This window comes from Peromyscus leucopus, chromosome 14, assembly GCF_004664715.2.
Source record: "Peromyscus leucopus breed LL Stock chromosome 14, UCI_PerLeu_2.1, whole genome shotgun sequence".
NCBI lineage: Eukaryota > Metazoa > Chordata > Mammalia > Rodentia > Cricetidae > Peromyscus > Peromyscus leucopus.
This window is the reverse complement of record NC_051075.1, coordinates 67,421,895-67,440,323: the sequence shown is the minus strand read 5'-3', so window position 1 is coordinate 67,440,323 and position 18,429 is coordinate 67,421,895. Positions and strand designations below refer to the sequence as shown.

At 50.4% G+C, this 18,429-nt stretch overlaps 1 protein-coding gene across 7 annotated transcripts in view; it reads left to right on the top strand.

Annotated features, from left to right (window-relative positions):
* Ttc7b (tetratricopeptide repeat domain 7B) overlaps positions 1–18,429 on the top strand; it is a 218,271-nt gene that overhangs the window by 9,010 nt on the left and 190,832 nt on the right. For 6 of the 7 annotated variants that reach the window (XM_028886638.2, XM_028886640.1, XM_028886634.2 and 3 more), the window contains exon 2: positions 16,396–16,550. In XM_028886638.2, the coding sequence (XP_028742471.1) occupies positions 16,396–16,550 (155 nt within the window). Of the gene's footprint in view, positions 1–16,395; positions 16,551–18,429 lie in introns of those variants that run through there. The other variant, XM_028886641.1, reaches the window with a different exon arrangement.

The following is an 18,429-nucleotide window of genomic DNA, read 5'->3' as shown; positions in this document are numbered from 1 at the left end:
CTGTGATGCCCTTGCTTTGAATCATAGTAATTAATGAGCACCTAGTTTGTGCAGACAGAGCACCAGGTGGTAGAGGGACATCAGAAAAATAGAATGAGAAGGTCACCCCAGGCAGCTTTCACAGTTCTGGCTACAGACTTGGGTTTCTGAACCTGGCTGACCTTCTGCTTCAGGGATGCTGTTGGGGTCTCTTGTTTTTGTTTTGTTTGTCTGTTTAAGGTTTATTACTTTATTATGTGTGTGGGTGTTTTGCCTGCATTTATGTCTGTGTACCACATGTGTGTCTGGTGCCTGCAAAGGTGAGAAGAAGACCTCTGATCTCCTGGATGTCACTTAGAGACAGTTGTGAGCTGCCGTGTGGGTGCTGGGAACTGAACTCAGGTCCACTGCAAGAGCAGAAAGTGCTCTTAACTGTTGAGTCATCCCCCCAGCACATGGAAGCATAGCCCTTTTTTTTTTTTTTTTTTTTTTAATTTTTCGAGACAGGGTTTCTCTGTGTAGCTTTGGTGCCTGTCCTGCTGGATCTCGCCCTGTAGACCAGGCTGGCCTCGAACTCACAGAGATCCACCTGCCTCTGCCTCCCAAGAGCTGGGATTAAAGGCATGTGCCACCACCGCCCAGCGGATGCATAGCTCTTAACCACTGTGCCAGGTATCTGTGCTACAGGGAGTCCCTGGACCAGATGTGGGAATGGTTGTTCAAGTGACGAGACAGGTAAGACTCCGCAGTCTGAGGAAAACAGTGACGCTGTTGTAAATCACACAGGGTGTGGTCGGGTTGCTGGAGGGCTGAGGCCAGGCTGGACACAGGTGGCAGTGGATAGGCCTGGCAGAGTACAGGGCGAGGGCAGAGTTTGAACAGGACAGTGGTAGGAGTTGACAAGCGTCTTAGTTACTTTTCCGTTGCTGTGATTCCAAAAAAGCAACTTAAGGGAAGAGGCGTTTTTGGCTCGCAGTTTGAGGGGACAGCCCGTCATGGCGTGGAAGGCATGGCGGCTGGAGCAGGAGGCCAGTTGTCCACATTGCCTGTGCACTCAGAGTGGAGAGTGAGCAAGTAGGTCTGGGCTAGAAAGCCTCAAGGCCGCCCCCGTGACTACTTCCTGTATTGAGGCTCCACCTCCTAAAGGTTTCACAACCTTCCCAAACACCCCTGCCAGCTGAGACAAACACATGGTTCTGTGGGGACATTTCACATTCAAAGGACACCATCCTGGTGGACGGAGACTGTGACTTCAGCACCGGAAGCCCCAAGTGTGTTGTCAGGCACACAGGGGTGCTCAGTGAGGCTGGTGGTGGCTGGGGCGTTTGAGCGAGGGGAAGGAGCTGGTGCGGGACAGCGCTGGCATTGCTTTCTGGCCGCAGGGAAGGCATGCTGTGGCTCGCTTTTTGAGGAGCGAAGAGCCAAAACAGCCGGCTGGGGAGTGAAGAGCCTGGTCTGGGAAGGAAGTTGCCTTAGTCAGTCAGTGTTCCATTGCCATGAAGAGACACCATGGCCAAGGAAGCTCTTATCAAAGAAAGCATTTAATTGGCACTTGCTAACGGTTCAGAGGGTTGGCCCATGATCCTGGTGCCAGGAAGCAGTCCGAATGGTGCTGGAGCAGTAGCTGAGGGCTTTTTACATCCCGATCCATAGGCAGCAGGTAGAGAGAGCCACACTGGGTCTGCTGTGGGCTTTTGAGACCTGGAGCCCACCCCAGAGACACACCTCCTCCACCTACTCGAACAGGGCCACACCTTCTAGTCCTTCCCAACAGTTCATCGTCTGGGGACTAATCTTGCAAACACACGAGCCTGTGGGGACATTCGCGTTCAACCCGTCACAGAAAGTGTTGGCGTCCAGATGCCTGGCCCTTCACAGGGGCAGAGGTCGCGCCGGGTCTGACGGCAGTAACAGCAGTGAGAGCAGATGTGAGCAGGAGCTTCCTGGGGGCCAACTGTGACCAGGGCCCAAAGCTGAGGACAAATGGCATCGACAGAGCTAGGGCTTCTCCCCATGGCCGACAGGCTCCATGGCCCTCTCCTTCCAGCCCTTCACTCGACACTGGTGAACCTAGCACAGGATGTCAGAGGTTGTATACGCAATGGGGGTGCAGACATGTCACCACTAGATGTCAGGTCCAAGCGCTGACCCTTTGGTTGGTTTTGTTCCTTGTCATACCCCAAGCACCAGGGCCAGACACACACTCTACACAGTTAGTGATCTCATGTACCTAAGCCTTAATAACTGTGTCGGGTGGAGCAGTTAATGAACAAGCCACCTTTGAGGAATGTACACTTACTTACTCCTCAGACACTGAAACTCCGCTGAGGACCACCCACTGCCCCGACGCCATGGAGTAGATGGTGCTCAGGTCAGGGCTGGGTGTGGAAGGAGGATGAGGGCCATGGCAGCCCGTAGGAGGGAGTGTCCAGGTGTAAGACTGTTGGTGTAGGCTGGCTTCCCTGGCTGGCTTGCCTGGGGCTCTGTGTATATCCTGGCTGATGGGTTGCTCTTAGGGATGACCCAATACCCAAGCCCTTTCCTCCCCGTAGCTCTTGCGGGTATCTGAGGAGTCTTCCCAGGACACAGAGGTGGCCCTGGGTCCCTTCTACTGCCCTTTTGTCTTACATACTTTGAGACTGCTTACCCTGTCTCAGGAGGCCTGCTTCCCTGGAGGCACTGCCTTCCATGGCCCTTGTGGATTTGAAAGTTTTCTCTCAAGCTCCCTAGTGCCAGGAGTGGCCAGTTGATAAGGATGTCCTGCAGGCCACGCCAAGCCCATGACCTGCAGCAAATGCCACTTCTGCTCCCTGGCCCATGCCAAAAGAGCTGATCTCAGCCAGGCGGTGGTGGCACACACCTTTAATCCCAGCACTCGGGGAGGCAGAGCCAAGCGGATCTCTGTGAGTTCGAGGCCAGCCTGGACTACAGTGGACTACAGAGTGAGTTCCAGGACAGCCAGGGCTGTTACAGAAAGAAACCCTGTCTTGAAAAACCATTAAAAAAAAAAAAAAAAAAAGAGTTGATCTCTCCTGAGTCCTGGGCCCAGAAGCCTGGGAACAGGGCCTGTGAGAAGCCATGCAGCTTCCTTCACTTCCTGTGGAATCCCTGCCTGCCTCTCTCTGCCCATTGTCCTGGCACCGAAGTCTTGGTAGGACTGGAGGACTCATCAGGCCAGCCCCTTTGTCCTTCCCCTCTAAGTGAATGTCCTCCGTGTTCTCACTCAGGACTCAGGGTCCCTGTCTCCTCACAGCCTGCTCCTCGACTAACCCCTGGGAGATCCGGTCAGCTCTCTCTGGGTGTGTCTGACTTGAGTATTTGGAACTGACTGACTTCCTGAGAAGGCCGTTTCCTAGCTTCTGGGCTAGCCTGATAATGTCCTCTGCCCTGTGGTTGCTTCCTGCCCTCAGAGCTCTGGAGATGAGCTAGATCAGCCCTCGGCAACTGGCTTGCAGCTTTTCTTTCTTTCTTGGGTTGGATTTCTGTAGAGGAAGTGTGTGTTTATGTACCTGGGTGTGTGAGTGTGTGTATGTTAGAAAGTAAGTGTGAGCAAGTATGGGGTGAGTATAAGATTGTGACAGTGAATGTGTGTGTGAGCATGTATATGAAAGTATATAATTGTGAGTGTGTGTATGTGTGAGAGTGTGAGTGTAAACTGAGAGTGAGTATGAACATCATCTGTATGAGTGAGTGTGAGTGTGACAGTATGAGTGAATACGTTAGTGAGAATGTGTATGAGTATAACAGAGAGAGAGAGAGAGAGAGAGAGAGAGAGAGAGAGAGAGAGAGAGAGAGAGAGAGAGAGAGTGTAGTGTATAACTGAGTGTATGGCCAGCATGTTCTCTTTTTTCCTAAGTTGCTTCTTTCCCTGGTCCTGTTGTCTCCCGATTCTGTGCTGTGTGTGGATGCAGGGAAGAGGTTTTGGCATGAAGCCTGGACTGAGTACCAAGATTTCCCCAGAAGATCATTGATGCCAGCTTCTTCTGGGCCCGTCATCCTTGCCTTTTGCCATCTTTGCTTTCAGCCGGGAGTTCCAGATCCTCTCACACTGTGAACTGGGTCACGGTTGAAACAAGGACAGCGGGCGGAGTTGTCCAGTGAGGTGGGCGCAGGAAGGTCTGGGTTTCGGTCAGCAGTCATGGCCAACGTGTGGGAAAGCTTTGGGGGAGCCGTCTCTGGAGACCAGTGTATCTGGTTGAGTCCTGCCTCGGGTGGGGAGACTTATGTATTAATTGATTTCAGAAGTACTGAGCACCTAACCTACTGTGTGCCAAGCACTCGTGTCAGAGCAGAGGGAAAGGACTGAATGAACGCTGAGGGGCTGGGCGAGTGTTCACCTTGGGGGAAGAGAGGGACACCTGCGTCTTCCGCTTTAAAACGGGGAGTAGACAACAAATCCCTCTCCTGAGATAGAGGTGTGCGCCCTTCTTGCTTTGCTGCTGATGCCTCCTGCTCTGATCCCCCTGCCTGTCCAGGCAGGGCTTGTTGCCAGGCGACTGGTCACAGAATGCAAGCATCATTGCTCTTCTGTGGCCTTGTGCTCCCACCTTCCAAGGCGGACATCCCCCCTCTCTCATTCATGACCTTGCCTCATGTAAGCTTCCTGCCGTCCACCCCCAGCCACCACATCGGTCAGCTTCCCTCCTGCTGCTGCATCGTCCGACTTGAGCTCCTTCAAAGGCACCGGACCTTTACCTCCGCTCATGACTGCCCTCACTCCCTGGTCTCAGGCCTGTGCTGCTTGGCCATTCTCGCTGCTTCTCTGAGACGGTGCCCTCGGCATACCCAGGTGCCCGTGCTTTCCTCTCAAGGCATGGCTAGCCCTGGCTAACAGTCTAGTTCAGCGCCCCTGCTCTCCGTTCCACTTTCCAGTAATGACTTGCCGTCTTACAGATTAGACTTGGCCTCAGCACCTCCAATTCCACAAAGACTCCCCCTGTCAAAGTCACCGTCTGGTGTTGATGCCATGTTGCTAACAGTAATGACTTTGCCTGCATGCTTACCTCACTTGATGTTCCAGCCTTTATGACTCACTTGGCCTCTTTCCAGAAGCAGCAGACCACACCTGCCAGGTTCCTGCTGAGACTTCTTTTCCCTGGAATGCTTTTCCCACAGGTCTAATTTTGGTTTCTGTAGCAGACATGTCCTGATTTTCCTGCCTAGGCTTTTCCCCCTCAGTCTCCTCTAGCTTTGATCTGGAAACTGAATGTCATTGCAAGTTGATCTTGGCTTCATTCCTCGGCTTCAGTAAATGGTGCTGTGGCACCATTGCCCACTGTGAGGTCTACAGATTCGTCTTTAGTCCCTCTCTTCTCTCATGGGCCATGTGTTAGATCATTTCCAGGCTGCTGTAACAAACCATCCCACGTGTGAATCCTCTTAGCTTTATGGAGGTAAGGAGACGAAACGTGGGCCTCATTGGTTAACCAGTGGTCATTGTGATCCTTCTGGAGCTCCACGTAGATCTGTGCCCCTCCTCTGCCCAGTTCTGTAGCTTGTGTATGTTGTGTGGTTCCTACTCTCGTCTCCATCTTTAGGGCGAACAGTGTAGCCTCCCATCTCTTCTGCCCTGTAGCCACATCTCCTGGATGCCGAGTTTCAGCTATTCATTCACACAACCCAGGATAATTCTTCCATCTCCAGGTCTGTAGTAGGACAGGCCCATAGGGTCGAGAAAATTGGCTCAGACCAGTAGCCAAGGCATTCACATAACGTACTCCTTAAGAGCCACCCTGGAGTCTGCCTGAGGGCCTAGCAACAGTCGATGTGATGTCAGAGTTCCTGATCATGCCCAGCCAATGAGGGACAACCACACAGACTGGGTGCTGGGAGGAGGGTATATAAGGCCTACCCTGTTATTGAATAAATGAGTTCATTATTTGCTTTCAACGGATTCCTGGTGTCTGAGTCGTTGATGCCGCGCCTTCTCACCCCTTCCCCGAGGGAGCTGTTAGGATCTAAGCAACACAGGTCCTTCACAGTCACATGTGCAGAGTCCCCTTTGACACATAAAATGCACCTTCCTGAGATCAGGGCATGGACTTGTTGGGGCCATACCCCCAGCCCAGTCCAGGAGTAAACCTGGTTTGTTTTGCCTCTGAGTTATGTTCACACTTGGTCTGTTTCTCACTTTCTTCACTGTTTCTTACCTCACTCTCATCTGAATGCTGTCACCTCTCACCTGAATACTGTAGTAATCTATTTCTATCCTTGTCTCTTCGCCGAGTCCACTCCCTACACAGCAGATGGAGGGCACTTTAGAAACTTGAGTCAGAGCACTTCACCTACTACTTACAAACCCTCCAGGATTCTGCACTGAGAATGCATGACACCCTCAGGAGTGTCTGCCAACCCCAGTGCTATCCCTCTACTCCAACTACACAGTTTTCTTGCTGGTACTAGACCATGCCACTTAAGACCTCCTCTCACTGGCATGCCCTTCCCATAGGTCTTTGCATTCCTGACTCTGTGCTGGCATTGTCTCAAGAGCCCTTTCCTTGGAGAGTCTTTCCCTGGCCTGACCACTCAGTCTGAGGAAAACTTAATCACTAACTGTCACCTTACCTTGTTTAATTCTTTTTACCCTCTTATCATTCCCTGGCCCCTTTCTGATTTATCTGCCTTCCCTAACTGGGGTGTGAGTTCTCTGAGGGCAGATACTTCATTCTCTGAGTTATAGCAAGCAGTTGGGAGCTGGCAGACCCTGACTAAATGCTGGTGCTGTGTGGCTGTGCAGGTGATGTGAAGACTAGCTCAAGCCAAGGCAGCTGGGGGAATCCACCCTAAGCAGACCTGAAGCGTGTCTTAAACGATACTGGATTCTGTAGACGGAGGCAGGAAATCCCAATGTGTCCAGACTCCTAGGTGAGACTAATAACCATCACCTCAGGAGGATCCTGAGGACCTGGACCATGTGTGTGAGAGACGCTGATGGCTCAGGGAGAAGGAGGTGGGTCCTCAGGAATGTCATAGCCATGTTACTTTCCACTGGACTCTAGGAAGATAATTGAAGTCATGTGAACTCCTCTGTGAGTGAGTGGCTAAGAGCAACCACTCAAGATTCAGGGCACACTATAACACAAGTCATCCTTTTTTTCAATTAACTGGTTAGGGGCTGCCGAGATGACTCGGCAAGTAAAGGCATTGCTACCAGGCTTAATGACCTGAATTCCACCCCAGGACATGCATGGTGGAGGGAGAGAACTAACGCCCAGAAATTGTCCTTTGTCCTTCACATGTATACTGTAATGTGTGCACATACACACAAATTAGAAAATAAATACAATTAATTAATTAACCAGTTAATGTTTTGTATAGCAAATAAATATACATAGTAGTGAAAGTCAAATAATTCAAGGATATGGATGCTTTTCACTTGACAATGGTGGTGTGTCCTAATAAATTCCTTGTATTGGTTACTGTTCTTGTTGCTGTGAGCAAATACCTGACAAGAATCAGTTTATGAGGGAAAAGATTGATTCTGGGTCATGGTTTGAGGAGACACAGCCCACCATGGTGGGGCAGGCATGGTGGCAGGAGCCATGTGGCTGTGGCCGTGGGAGCTTGCTCACATCTGCGGGGATCAGGGTATAGAGAGATGAATGCTGGCCTTCTGCAGACCCCTTCTTTTTGCCCTTCTTGTTATTCAGTTTAGGACCCCAGACTATCCGATGGTGGTGTCCATGTGAGGGTAGGTCCTCCTTCCTCTGTTAAATCTGTTAGTTCACTCCTCTGTTAAGTACCCTCATCCGCGTTTCCAGAGGTGTGTCTCCTAGGTGGTGTTAAATCTAGTGACGTTGACAGCTTAGACAGCACACCCCTCATAAGCTGAAATGCTGTTGAGTACACTCCAGTGAACCAAGAGTCGTGGCTTAACCCGAGAGCACTTAGATTAGCTTACAGTTAGACAGAAATCATCTTACACAGCCTGTTTGTGTGTGCGCATGGGCCATGGGGTTGCATGGCTGACTGAGAGCTGCCCAAACACTTTGAGGGAGTTTCCTACTATATTATTAGGAAACTTGGAAAAGATATCCACAATCCAGATATTGGTTTTTACTTTACATCATTAGAAGTTGAAAAATCATTAAGTTTTGTCATTGCAAATGAGGGACCTTCTGTAGTGTGAAAGATGAATGTCCATCCCATACCGTCTGTCTGCTCACAGCCTTTTACCCACAGTCACTCTCGGGACTTTGTAGAGGGCTTCTCAAAGTAGCCTGCCCATATGTGTATTTTACATTTTCTTTATGGGGGGCATGCATGGGCATAGTATTCATATGAAGGTAAAAGGACAACTTTGGGGTTGGCTTTCTTTTTCTACCTTTCCATGGATCCCAGGAATTGAACTCAGGATGTTAGGCTTGCATGGCAAGTGCTTTACCCATAGAGCCATTCATTCATTCCTCCTCCTCCTACTCCTCCTCCTTCCACAAAATATGACATTCTGTAAACCCTATTTTGTTTTTTTTTTTAAATAATTTATTTAACTTTATTTAATGTGCATTGGTGTGAAGATGTCAGATGCCAGGGAACTGGAGTTACAGACAGTTGTGAGCTGCCATGTGGGTGCTGGGAATTGAACCTGGGTCCTCCGGAAGAACAGCCAGTGCTCTTAACCACTGAGCCATCCTCCAGCCCCCTAAACCCTATTTTGTATTTTGCCTTTTTAACCTCCTGTCTTTGAGACTGCTGGCTATTACTGATGGATGATGCCATTCTGTGTGCTGTGAATATGTGCTGCTCTGATTGGTTGATAAGTAAAGCTGTTTGGCCAATGGTGAGGCAGAATAAGGTTAGGTGGTACATTCTAACTAGAGAGAGAGGAAGGAGACAGACAGAGAGGAGACATTGCTAGCCGCCACCAAGAGAAGCAAGATGTAAAGGTACTGGCAAGCCACAAGCCATGTGGCAAGGTATAGATTTATAGAAATGGGTTAATTTAAGATATAAGAGCTAGCTAACAAGAAGCCTCCCATGGCCATAGTTTAAAATAATATAAGCCTCTGTGTGTTTATTTGGGTCTGAGCGGCTGCAGGACTGGGTGGGACACAGGAAAACTTTAGCTACATATTACTATGTAACAAAGCATCTCAAAACACCACTTTACAGTAGCCACTTCGGAGCCTCAGGATTCTGGGCTCACCAGTACTCATGCTTCTATGGCCTGGGGTCAGCCTGGTGCCTGCTGCTCTTGGGTCTTAGATGTGCTCTCCTACATCAAGTCACGGCTCAGGCAACCCCACTGTGTTCCATGTGACCTTGAGTGGCTTGGTCTGGGCCAGATCTATACAGGACCAAGCAAGTCCTAATGGTGACCACAGAACCAGAAGTAAGAAGTGAGTTGGCCCTTCTCTAAGTGTCTGTGTGTGTCACAGCTTACACTGTCCTGTCGGTCAGAGATGGGACATTCATATATTCAGGTGACCACACAGATGTCCTTAAATAATTCTGTTTAAGTTGTTTAAGGATACCTCGTGTTGCATTGAACAGACACGTCATAATTCATCAAACAGGTCCCTATATACTGTTTTCTATCCTTTACCATTTCAGGTAGGGCTGTGTATAGGAAATTGTCTCTTTACTATGCATTTGTGCTCAAAGCTGCGAAGATCTATGGGAAAAGTTCCTAGACCTGGAATTCCAGGTCATATGGTACAGGTATATAAACTACTGTGCAAAAATTGCTAATTGCCCTAGAGACACTCATGCCAATTTATATTCCTGTCAACACTACTTGATTGTGTCTTATCAGTCCTCTTGGGAGTCTGGGGCGGGGGGTGGGGGGTGGTCACAGGTACTGCAAATGCTGTTCTGTTACCTGTGCTGACAAGAAGCCAGATAAGTGGGTGGAATCAACATGACACACTAGAGCAGAGAACCCAGCTCTTTGCTGTGTGACAAAGGGGATTCCGAAGAACCAGCTCTTCTTGAGTAGAGGTTTGTTTTTTTCTTGGGTCACAACCACGCCAGGAATGGCTTGAGTACAGCTAAATGACATATGAACTGAGTGGCTGGGGTTTTTGTGTTAGTGTCAAGGACTCCCCAAACAGAGAGGAAACCTGCCCGGTTTTTGTTGTTGTTTGTTTTTTCCATATCTGATCTCTGCATACCAGCTGTTTATCCTACCAGGGTACTGCTGTGAGGAAGGCAAAGGCCACAGCCCTCCCTCCCTTTCTCAGGGGACCAAAGAGCCAGGTACTTCAGACATGAGCTGTGGTGATGTAGGACTTCAGGTTTTCTGTTTAGAACTGAACCGTGGCCCTGACTCCACCAAGGCTAATGCCTGCCCTCTCTTCTGCCAGGGTCCTTGCTGATGGTTTCTGTTTACCTCAGGCTTTAGCTCTGTTTAGGTTCCTGGAATCCTCTTTCACGCCAGTCTGACTCAGGCCCCTCACCCCCCCTCCTCACTCTGATCCGAGCAAATGGGGCTGGAAGGGGATTCCAAAACCACCTGTCCAGTCCAAAACCACAGGGCTCAGGTGGCACAGGATGGAGGCTGAACACATCGAGAAGATGCCAAGGTCCACGTGGTTTGTGCCGGCCTGTCGGAGAGATGTGGTGGCTGTCAGAGGCTGCCCGGGTTCAGACCCCAGCTCAGGGTGAACTGGCTGGGGCACTGGCCCTGCCACTTCCTCTCTGCTGCCTGGTTCACTGTGTGAGACGGTGACAAGCATAGTGTCACACCTTCATGTTGCTTCTAGGAATTGCCTGGCACATGGCCATGTGTTCAGTAAGAGCTTGGTGTGGCCGGGCTTGTTAGTCAGCGGTACTCAGTATTCCTTCCCTCCGTTAATGCAGCAGACCCCTGGAGCACAGGGAACGTGTCTTAGAGAGCTTTCAGGCCCTGCAGCATCCTGTGTCACTGTTCTGGGACACAGTGGGTCCTTCCTCAAAGAAAAGATCATTCCTAGTGCTGGCATTGCTTAGCACCTGCTGCATGCTGTATGCAGTGCATGTCTCGTGTGAGCTTTACAGTTGCCGACCGAGGAAGTTCGTGCTCCGAGAGATTAAGTGACTTGTCAGGCCCATACAGCTAGTAAGCCTGGACTCAGCTCCTAGGCTTTCTGAGGCCGAGCCTTGCCTCCACCTGGTGCTGCTTGGGCTCTTCTGTCATGGAAACCACATGCCTGGCCACTTTGTGGCTGGCTGCTCCCAGTGCAGCTGGGAGACAGCACTCATCTGCTCCCTCGTGCCTGGTGAGCACATGCAGGAAGGCGCAGGAAGGCGATCAGATGTAAGGCTTTCGTGGGCAGAGTTCTAAGGGCAGGCCCGAGTTCCTGAGTCACAGGTGGCAATGGAGGGCCGCTCCGTGTCTGGTAGCTGGCTTTCAGGGTCTCGGTGCTGCCCTTCCCCGTCTTCTGTGGTGTTTTTGTGACTAAGCCAGGGGGGCAAACCCCATCTCCACAGCTCCACCCTGTGGGAGTGCAAGTCTGTTTGATCTTTTCTCCCTTCATACTTAACTCTTTAATCCACCTGAAATGACTGTCCTGTGGCTGGGGTGCCTTTCTTCTTTCTTGCCTTCTTGTCCCAGCATGCAGCTGGATAGTTCTGGCAGTAAGAGCTGGCTTAGTGATGTCTGCCTCCTTTCTTGCTCGTGGACGTGAACTGGGGACCCACGGGACCCTGACAGGTCCAGGCAGAGTCCATGAAGCCTGGACCTGACCACCCAGGACCCCTCCAGTGTTAGGACTGAGGCTTCTCCCCGAAAGATATTTTGGCAAGAGCTCCTGATGTCTTTAATTCTCTGTTCTTCTGCCTGGGAGAATGAGTGACAGGAAACTGGCCCTTTTTTGTAAGAGGACAAAGAAAACGTAAGTTGCTTGGCTTATTAAAAGGGAGCCTAGAGAGTAAAAACATTCAGGAGTTTTTTTGGTCATCATGCTAAACTTAAAGTCAGACAGTAGGCGTTTGTTGGCCAGGTGGGGTCGGAGAGTGCCTCAGTGGAGGCCTCTTCTTCCTAGAAGGCATTGGGACACTGTGGCGAAGGTCACAAGAGCAGTGACTTCAGCAGGAACTAGAGGAGGTGCTCTTGCCTTTGTGTAGTAACCGGCGCTCCGTGCCTGCATCGGGAAGAGCCCTGCAGCGCTGCTCTGCCGTTGGTTCGTTCGCAGTGCCCTCCACCTAGTGCTCTGAGACAGTACACTCACCCAGCCCGGGGGTCCCGTGAGTCACTGCCACCTGTAAGCACGTACCACTGGGGAACCTAGACGGTAGTCTTTAGCTGGGCAGCTGTCTTAGGTAGCATTTCTATTGCTTTAAAGAGACACTATGACTGTGGCAACTCTTATGAAGAAAAACATTTAATTGGGGCGGGGTGGGGGGCGCGGAGGGGACTCACTCACAGTTTTAGAGGTTCCGTCCATCATGGTGGGACATGGCGGTGTGCAGGCAGACATGGTGCTGGAGAAGTTACTGAGAGTCCCATATCTGGCAGGCAGCAGGAAATGGCCTGTCTGTCACACTAAGTGAAGTTTGAGTAAAGGAGACCTCAAAGCCTGCCCCCATAGTGACACACTTCCTCCAACAAGGCCTTATGGACTCCAACAAAGCCATACCTACTATTAGTACCACTCCTTTTGGGGGGCATTTTCCTTCAAACAACCCCAGCAGCCATGTGAGGTAATTAGAGGAGCTGAGGTGGGGTCTGGGACTGCCTCAGGCAGTAGAGGGTTGAGTCTGGAGGAGGTGGTCCAGAGCCTCAGCTGTCCTAGATTAATTCACTTGCCGTACACTAGGCACAGCCCCCAGTGCTCCACTTGGGATCCGGAAAGAGCCAGCCTTCGTTTCGGAATTCCGCTCACAGTCTAGCTGGAGCAGACAGGTAAACCAACACCCAGATCAGGGTGCAGAGCTTCCTGAGGCGGCTGGGGTGCACTGGGCTGGGCTGGGGGGTGGGAGTTAGCAGTGCCTTGGGAGGATCTTACTGGACTCTTCTAGGAAGAGTAAGGGTGGCATCTCCAGGATTCCTGAGCGTGCCCAGCCTGTGTCACACTTGTCTCCTGTTCTGTCCCAACCCGATGTGTCAGCCTTTTTCTGAGCTTACCTACCTGCTCTCTTCTCCAGACACTGTGTTCTCTCTCCTTCCTGTCCTTGGCTCTGGTGCAGAGAGCCATCCCTCAGCCTGGTGCCCTTCCTGCTGGGCTCTCCAGTCTAGCCCTGCTCTCTCCCTGTGGTTTTACAAACGGGATCCATGCTGTCTGAGGCCCCATAGTGAGAACAGCTAGCTCTCTGGGTCTGAGAATTCTGCCTCAGGTCCTGCAGCAGGAAGGCAGGCGGATGGGTGGGGCTGTGGGGAAGTAATGGGAGGGAGGAGTCATCAGCTCAGGTGGACAGAGTGCTTCCTTAGGCTGCTGCTCCCCCAGATGCTGAGACTGAGTCAGAGTACCAATCTGAGATTGAATTTGGGGCTCAGAATGTCTTGGTCTATTTTAACAACCCCCCCCCCCCAGTATAACTCTGTTAGCATGCCTGAGGCCCAGGATTTGATTCTCAGTACTACAAAAGCAAACAAAGTAGACAGGAAAAGGTTGGCATGAATTGATGATCAATACTCTTATCATTACTGTGGTTAGTAAATATCCTGACATAGAAACAGCTTTTAAGGAAAAGTTCCATTTCCCCCCTGTAAACAATATAAAATGATTCTGGGCAAGCATTCTAGCACTCTCAAAGTAGAGGCAGGCAGATTTTTGTGAGTTTGAGTTCAAGACTAGCTTGGTCTGTAACAGTGAGTTCCAGGATAGCCAGGGTTACATAGTAAGACCCTGTCTAAGAAAAGCTGGGGTGGGGGTTGCTGAGCAGTGGTGGAACACGCCTTTAATCCCAGCACTCAAGAAGCAGAGGCCAGGACAGCCAAGGCTGTACAACTCTATCTTGTAAAACCAAAAAAGAAAACAAAAACTAAATGAAAACCACTGAGCTCTGCCTGGCGTGTTGCACACTAGCATTCCTGGCCTGTTGCACACTAGCACTCATGGCCTGTTGCACACTAGCACTCATGGCCTGTTGCACACTAGTATTCATGGCCTGTTGCACACTAGCACTCATGGCCTGTTGCACACTAGCACTCATGGCCTGTTGCACACTAGCACTCATGGCCTGTTGCACACTAGCACTCCTGGCCTGTTGCACACTAGCACTCATGGTCCGTTGCACACTAGCACTCCTTTGATCCCAGCACTTGGAAGCTGAGTAGAAGGATCACAGGTTCCAGGACAGCCTACACCGGGGAATTTTGTTAAAAAACAAACTAATGAAAGATTCTATTCAGTGTACATAACTCAAGCTATAAAGATAAAATTGTAAATATATCTCCAATTTTGTTACTCATATACGTGTTAATAATTATTTTAGGCATCTTTATGGGGTCATAGACATATATAGAGATGAGTATTGAGATAGGCTTCTCCAGTGCTCACACTCTTGTCCATTATGACCTCCACTAGCCACGGGCAGCTATTGACCACTTGAAATGTGGCCAGCTTCTGTAGAGATGTGCTGTCCTTGTGAAGTGCACATTGGTTCTGGGAAATTGAAAACAGCTTTCCCTGCTGTCTGTCCTTTTCCTACCCACCTGGTGTTCCAGCTGCTGCCAACTGCACCAGCTACCCTGGCTCCCTGTGCCCTCTGCAGGCACAACTGCCTCCTTCTCTTCTGGCTTTGGAAGCTGCTGTAGGCCACTTGACTATGTTAGGAGAAGTTTGCTTTCTTTACATACATCTAAGGAATTCTTATGCTCAAGAACCTAGCTGAGCTGTGTGCTGGGGTTAGCTGGCTCCTCCTAGGACTCTGGTCCCATCATTAGGCACAGACAGAGCAGTGCCAAGGCTTGTCGCTCCTGCAGTTTGGGTAGACTGCTGCAAAGATGAGGTGCACTGGGCCAGTGGTGGGCTGGCCACCCAGATCTTAGTGGGTCCCTGTGGTAACTGTTTGAATTGTAAATTTATGCAGTATAGGCAAAGCTGTTCTCCATTCTATGACCAGAATATTGACCTAAACTCAACCTAAAGTCTATTGTAACCACCAGAGCCAGCTGAGGTCTCCTAGACTCCACCAGTAATAGGGCCGGCCCTTCTAGACCTTTTCAAACTGGTTGTATTTTTAGTACCTATGTCTGTCTGTCACAGAGACGCACACCACAGTCAAGCTAGTGTATGAGTTGTTCTGGGTTCATCCAGAACAGTCTGGATATGTGGGTTCCAAAGAGCTGTACTTGGCGGTGGCGGGCGGTGGCGGCAGCGGCCTCCTCCTCCTCCTCCTCCTCCTCTTCTCCTTCTTCTCCTTCTCCTTCTCCTTCTCCTTCTCCTTCTCCTTCTCCTTCTCCTTCTCCTTCTCCTTCTCCTTCTCCTTCTCCTTCTCCTTCTCCTTCTCCTTCTCCTTCTTCTTCTTCTTCTTCTTCTTCTTCTTCTTCTTCTTCTTCTTCTTTTCTCTTCTCCTCCTCCTTCTCCTCCTTCTTTTTTGGTTTTTTGAGACAGCGTTTCTCTGTGTTGTTTTGGTTCCTATCCTGGATCTCACTTTGTAGACCAGGCTGGCCTCAAACTCACAGAGATCCACCTGGCTCTGCCTCCCCAGTGCTGGGATTAAAGGTGTGTGCCACCACCACCAGGCTACCTGGCTTCTTCTTAATGCAAATTAACCAACAGCGTGGAGATTATAACTATTTGACACAATGTATACACTTTTTTTTTTTAAACTTTCTGTACTTTGGCGTTTTGCCTGCATGTATGTCTGTGTGAAGATGTTTGGTCCCCTGGAACTGGAATTACAGACAGTTGTGAGCTGCCATGTGGGAGCTGGGAATTGAACATGGGTCCTCTAGAAGAGCAGTCAGTGCTCTTAACCACTGAGCCATCTCTGCAGCCCCAATGTATATACTTTTTTGAGCTAAATTTCTATGAAGATTCCTCAAAGGCAGGACTATATAGTTGTGGTTTTTGGAGGGACGTCATTCAGGTCGCCTTGACACAAAGCTCTAAGAATCTGACTGGGAAGATGTTCCCCAGGCTCACTGTCCATACCCAAGGCCATAGACTTTGGCAGTGAAAGGAATTTCACTGCCCTTCTCTTGGAAATAGATCACCCTGGATTCTGTGTGTATGTCATAAGATCGTCATGTTTTCCTATCACTGGAGAACTTTCCTTCTGAACTTGAATGTCCACGTTAAAATGTCGCCATCTTTCTGGAGTCAGTAAATATGTGGCAGAGAAAGGCAAGTGCTTGAGCCAACACTGCTGCCATGTTCCTTGCTAAGGAGCAGTCCCTCACACAGACCCAGTCTTAGGTTGTAAGGTCCCAGAAGAGCCTGGCCAGGAGCCTGGAACCTTGGGGCGTAAGGATCCTGGGGTCCTTGGGGTGTGTTTTCCAGCACACGGACCGTTTCTTGCTTCCACTGACCGTCTCGCTTGGCTTTGCAGATGATATGGCCGAACTCCTCCTGGGGGAGTCGAAGCTGGAGCAGCACTTGAAGGAGAAGCCCCTGCGGCAGGGGGCCAGTCCCCGGGGCCCCAGACCCCAGCTGACTGAAGTGCGCAAGCATCTGACCGCTGCCCTGGACCGAGGGAACCTCAAGGTACCGTGGGCCTCTGGGACCAAGAAGGGGTGATGGGTGGTGCTGCCGTCATCTCCTGGGGCTCACCAGTGTGTGGTTTGGGAAGGGGTATGGTGAGCAGGGTGGTTTGGAGCACGATGTGGGCCTTCCAGCCTAGTAGGGCTCTCTGACCGGAGTCTGCAATGACACATTCTTCTCAAGGAGGGGATCATTTCTCCCCAGGTACTTGAAACCACGTTTCATTGTTAATTATAATTCAACATTAGTGCATAGCTTCCTACTTAAGTCACACGGTGGCTGGAGCTGGTGCCAACAGGCCAGGTGTCGCCTTATTGTGTGAGGGAGCAGGAACCTCCCCGACCCTTGGCAACCCCTTCCCTACCTCCTTCCTGGTCCAGGCCATCTTGGGCACTGCCTCTCCATCTTCTGTTTCTGGTCTTCGTTGCTTAGTCTGTTCCTTTTCACACGGTTCTCCTTACACACTCCCCGTGAGCCTGGCCGCCCCCTTTGCCTCTCACAAAGGCTGCCTCTCCTGGCTTATCCTGTCCCTTCTCCAGCCCAGCTGTCCAGCCTCTGCTACTTTCTGATAGCACTCTCAGTATATTAGTTTCTTTTCCTGGTGGAGTGATAAAATACCCCAACGAAAGGAACTCAAGGGAGAGTGTGTTCAGTCTCTCATAGGAGAGAAGCCAAAGACCGCAGCAGGAGCTGGAAGCAACTGGTCACATCCACAGTCAGAAAGCAAAAAGTGGTGGACGCTTGTGCCCAGCCAGCTTCCTCCTTTGTATACAGCATACGATCCCACCACAACTAATCCCTCACAGGCAAGCCCAGATGCTAAATATAGCCCACCAGGTGTGCCTGAGGCTTGTCTCCCGGGTGACCCTAGATCTTGTCACACTGGCTTAGCCCAGGGCACCTTCTCCAGCCTGCTCATCTTATGCTCTGTCCTTCCTGGACTATGTCTTCCACTGAGGACAGCAGTTTCGGGGGAACTTTGGAAGCCATGATTTCTTTTTCCTTTTATCTGATAAGTTGCCTTCACCTTTCTCTTCCTATCCCAGAATCCTCCTGGGCTATCTCCTGGCCTTTGCTCTTGTCTGGTGTGCACACCTCCTACTCTCAGTCCCAGAGAGGCCATATTTTTTTTTCTTTTTCTTTTTTTTTTTAATTATTCTTATTTTCATTTTATATGTATGGGTGCTTTGCCTACATGTATGTCTGTGCAACATATGTGTGCCTGATATTCTCAGAAGAGAGTGTCAGAATACCTGGAACCGGAATTCCAGATAGTTGTGACCCAAGTCCTTTACAGGAACAACAAATGCTCTTAACCACTGAGCAGTCTCTCCAACCCTGAGGCCATATTCTTTCGGAATTCCAGATTGGAAACTTGTGCTTCCTGTCAACTTGCTGTGTGTCCTTGGGAGGCCTCTTCCTTCTCTGACTCAGTTTTGGTAGGTTTGGAGTGGGCTTTTTGAGATGATCCCTTTGGACCCTCCCAGTTCCTGGCTGCTTCAAGCTGCGAGCCTGCGTTCTGAGCAGTTTGTACTTCCTCTGTCATCTGGCTGTTTCCTCTGCCTGTTAGTAACAGGTCTTGGACAGTGCTGGCACACCCATTCTATGTCATAGGCTCTGGATGCCTCTCGGAGGGAACAGTCTCTGTGTATGTCTGCTGTGTGAGCATGGCTCTACAGGCTAGCTCGAGGCTTTATTGGCACACAGGATCCCCGTGGTCAAGGACACACTGCTGCAACTGGACACTTAAAGCTGGTCTTCACTTGCTAACTTGTGGCCTGTGCTGGACTTCAGCTCACAGTTAGGGTACACTTGTCTACCTAGCATCTTTTCTTAACCAGGGGCCTCCTGGTGACTTTGATGGTGGGTGCTGGTTATCAGG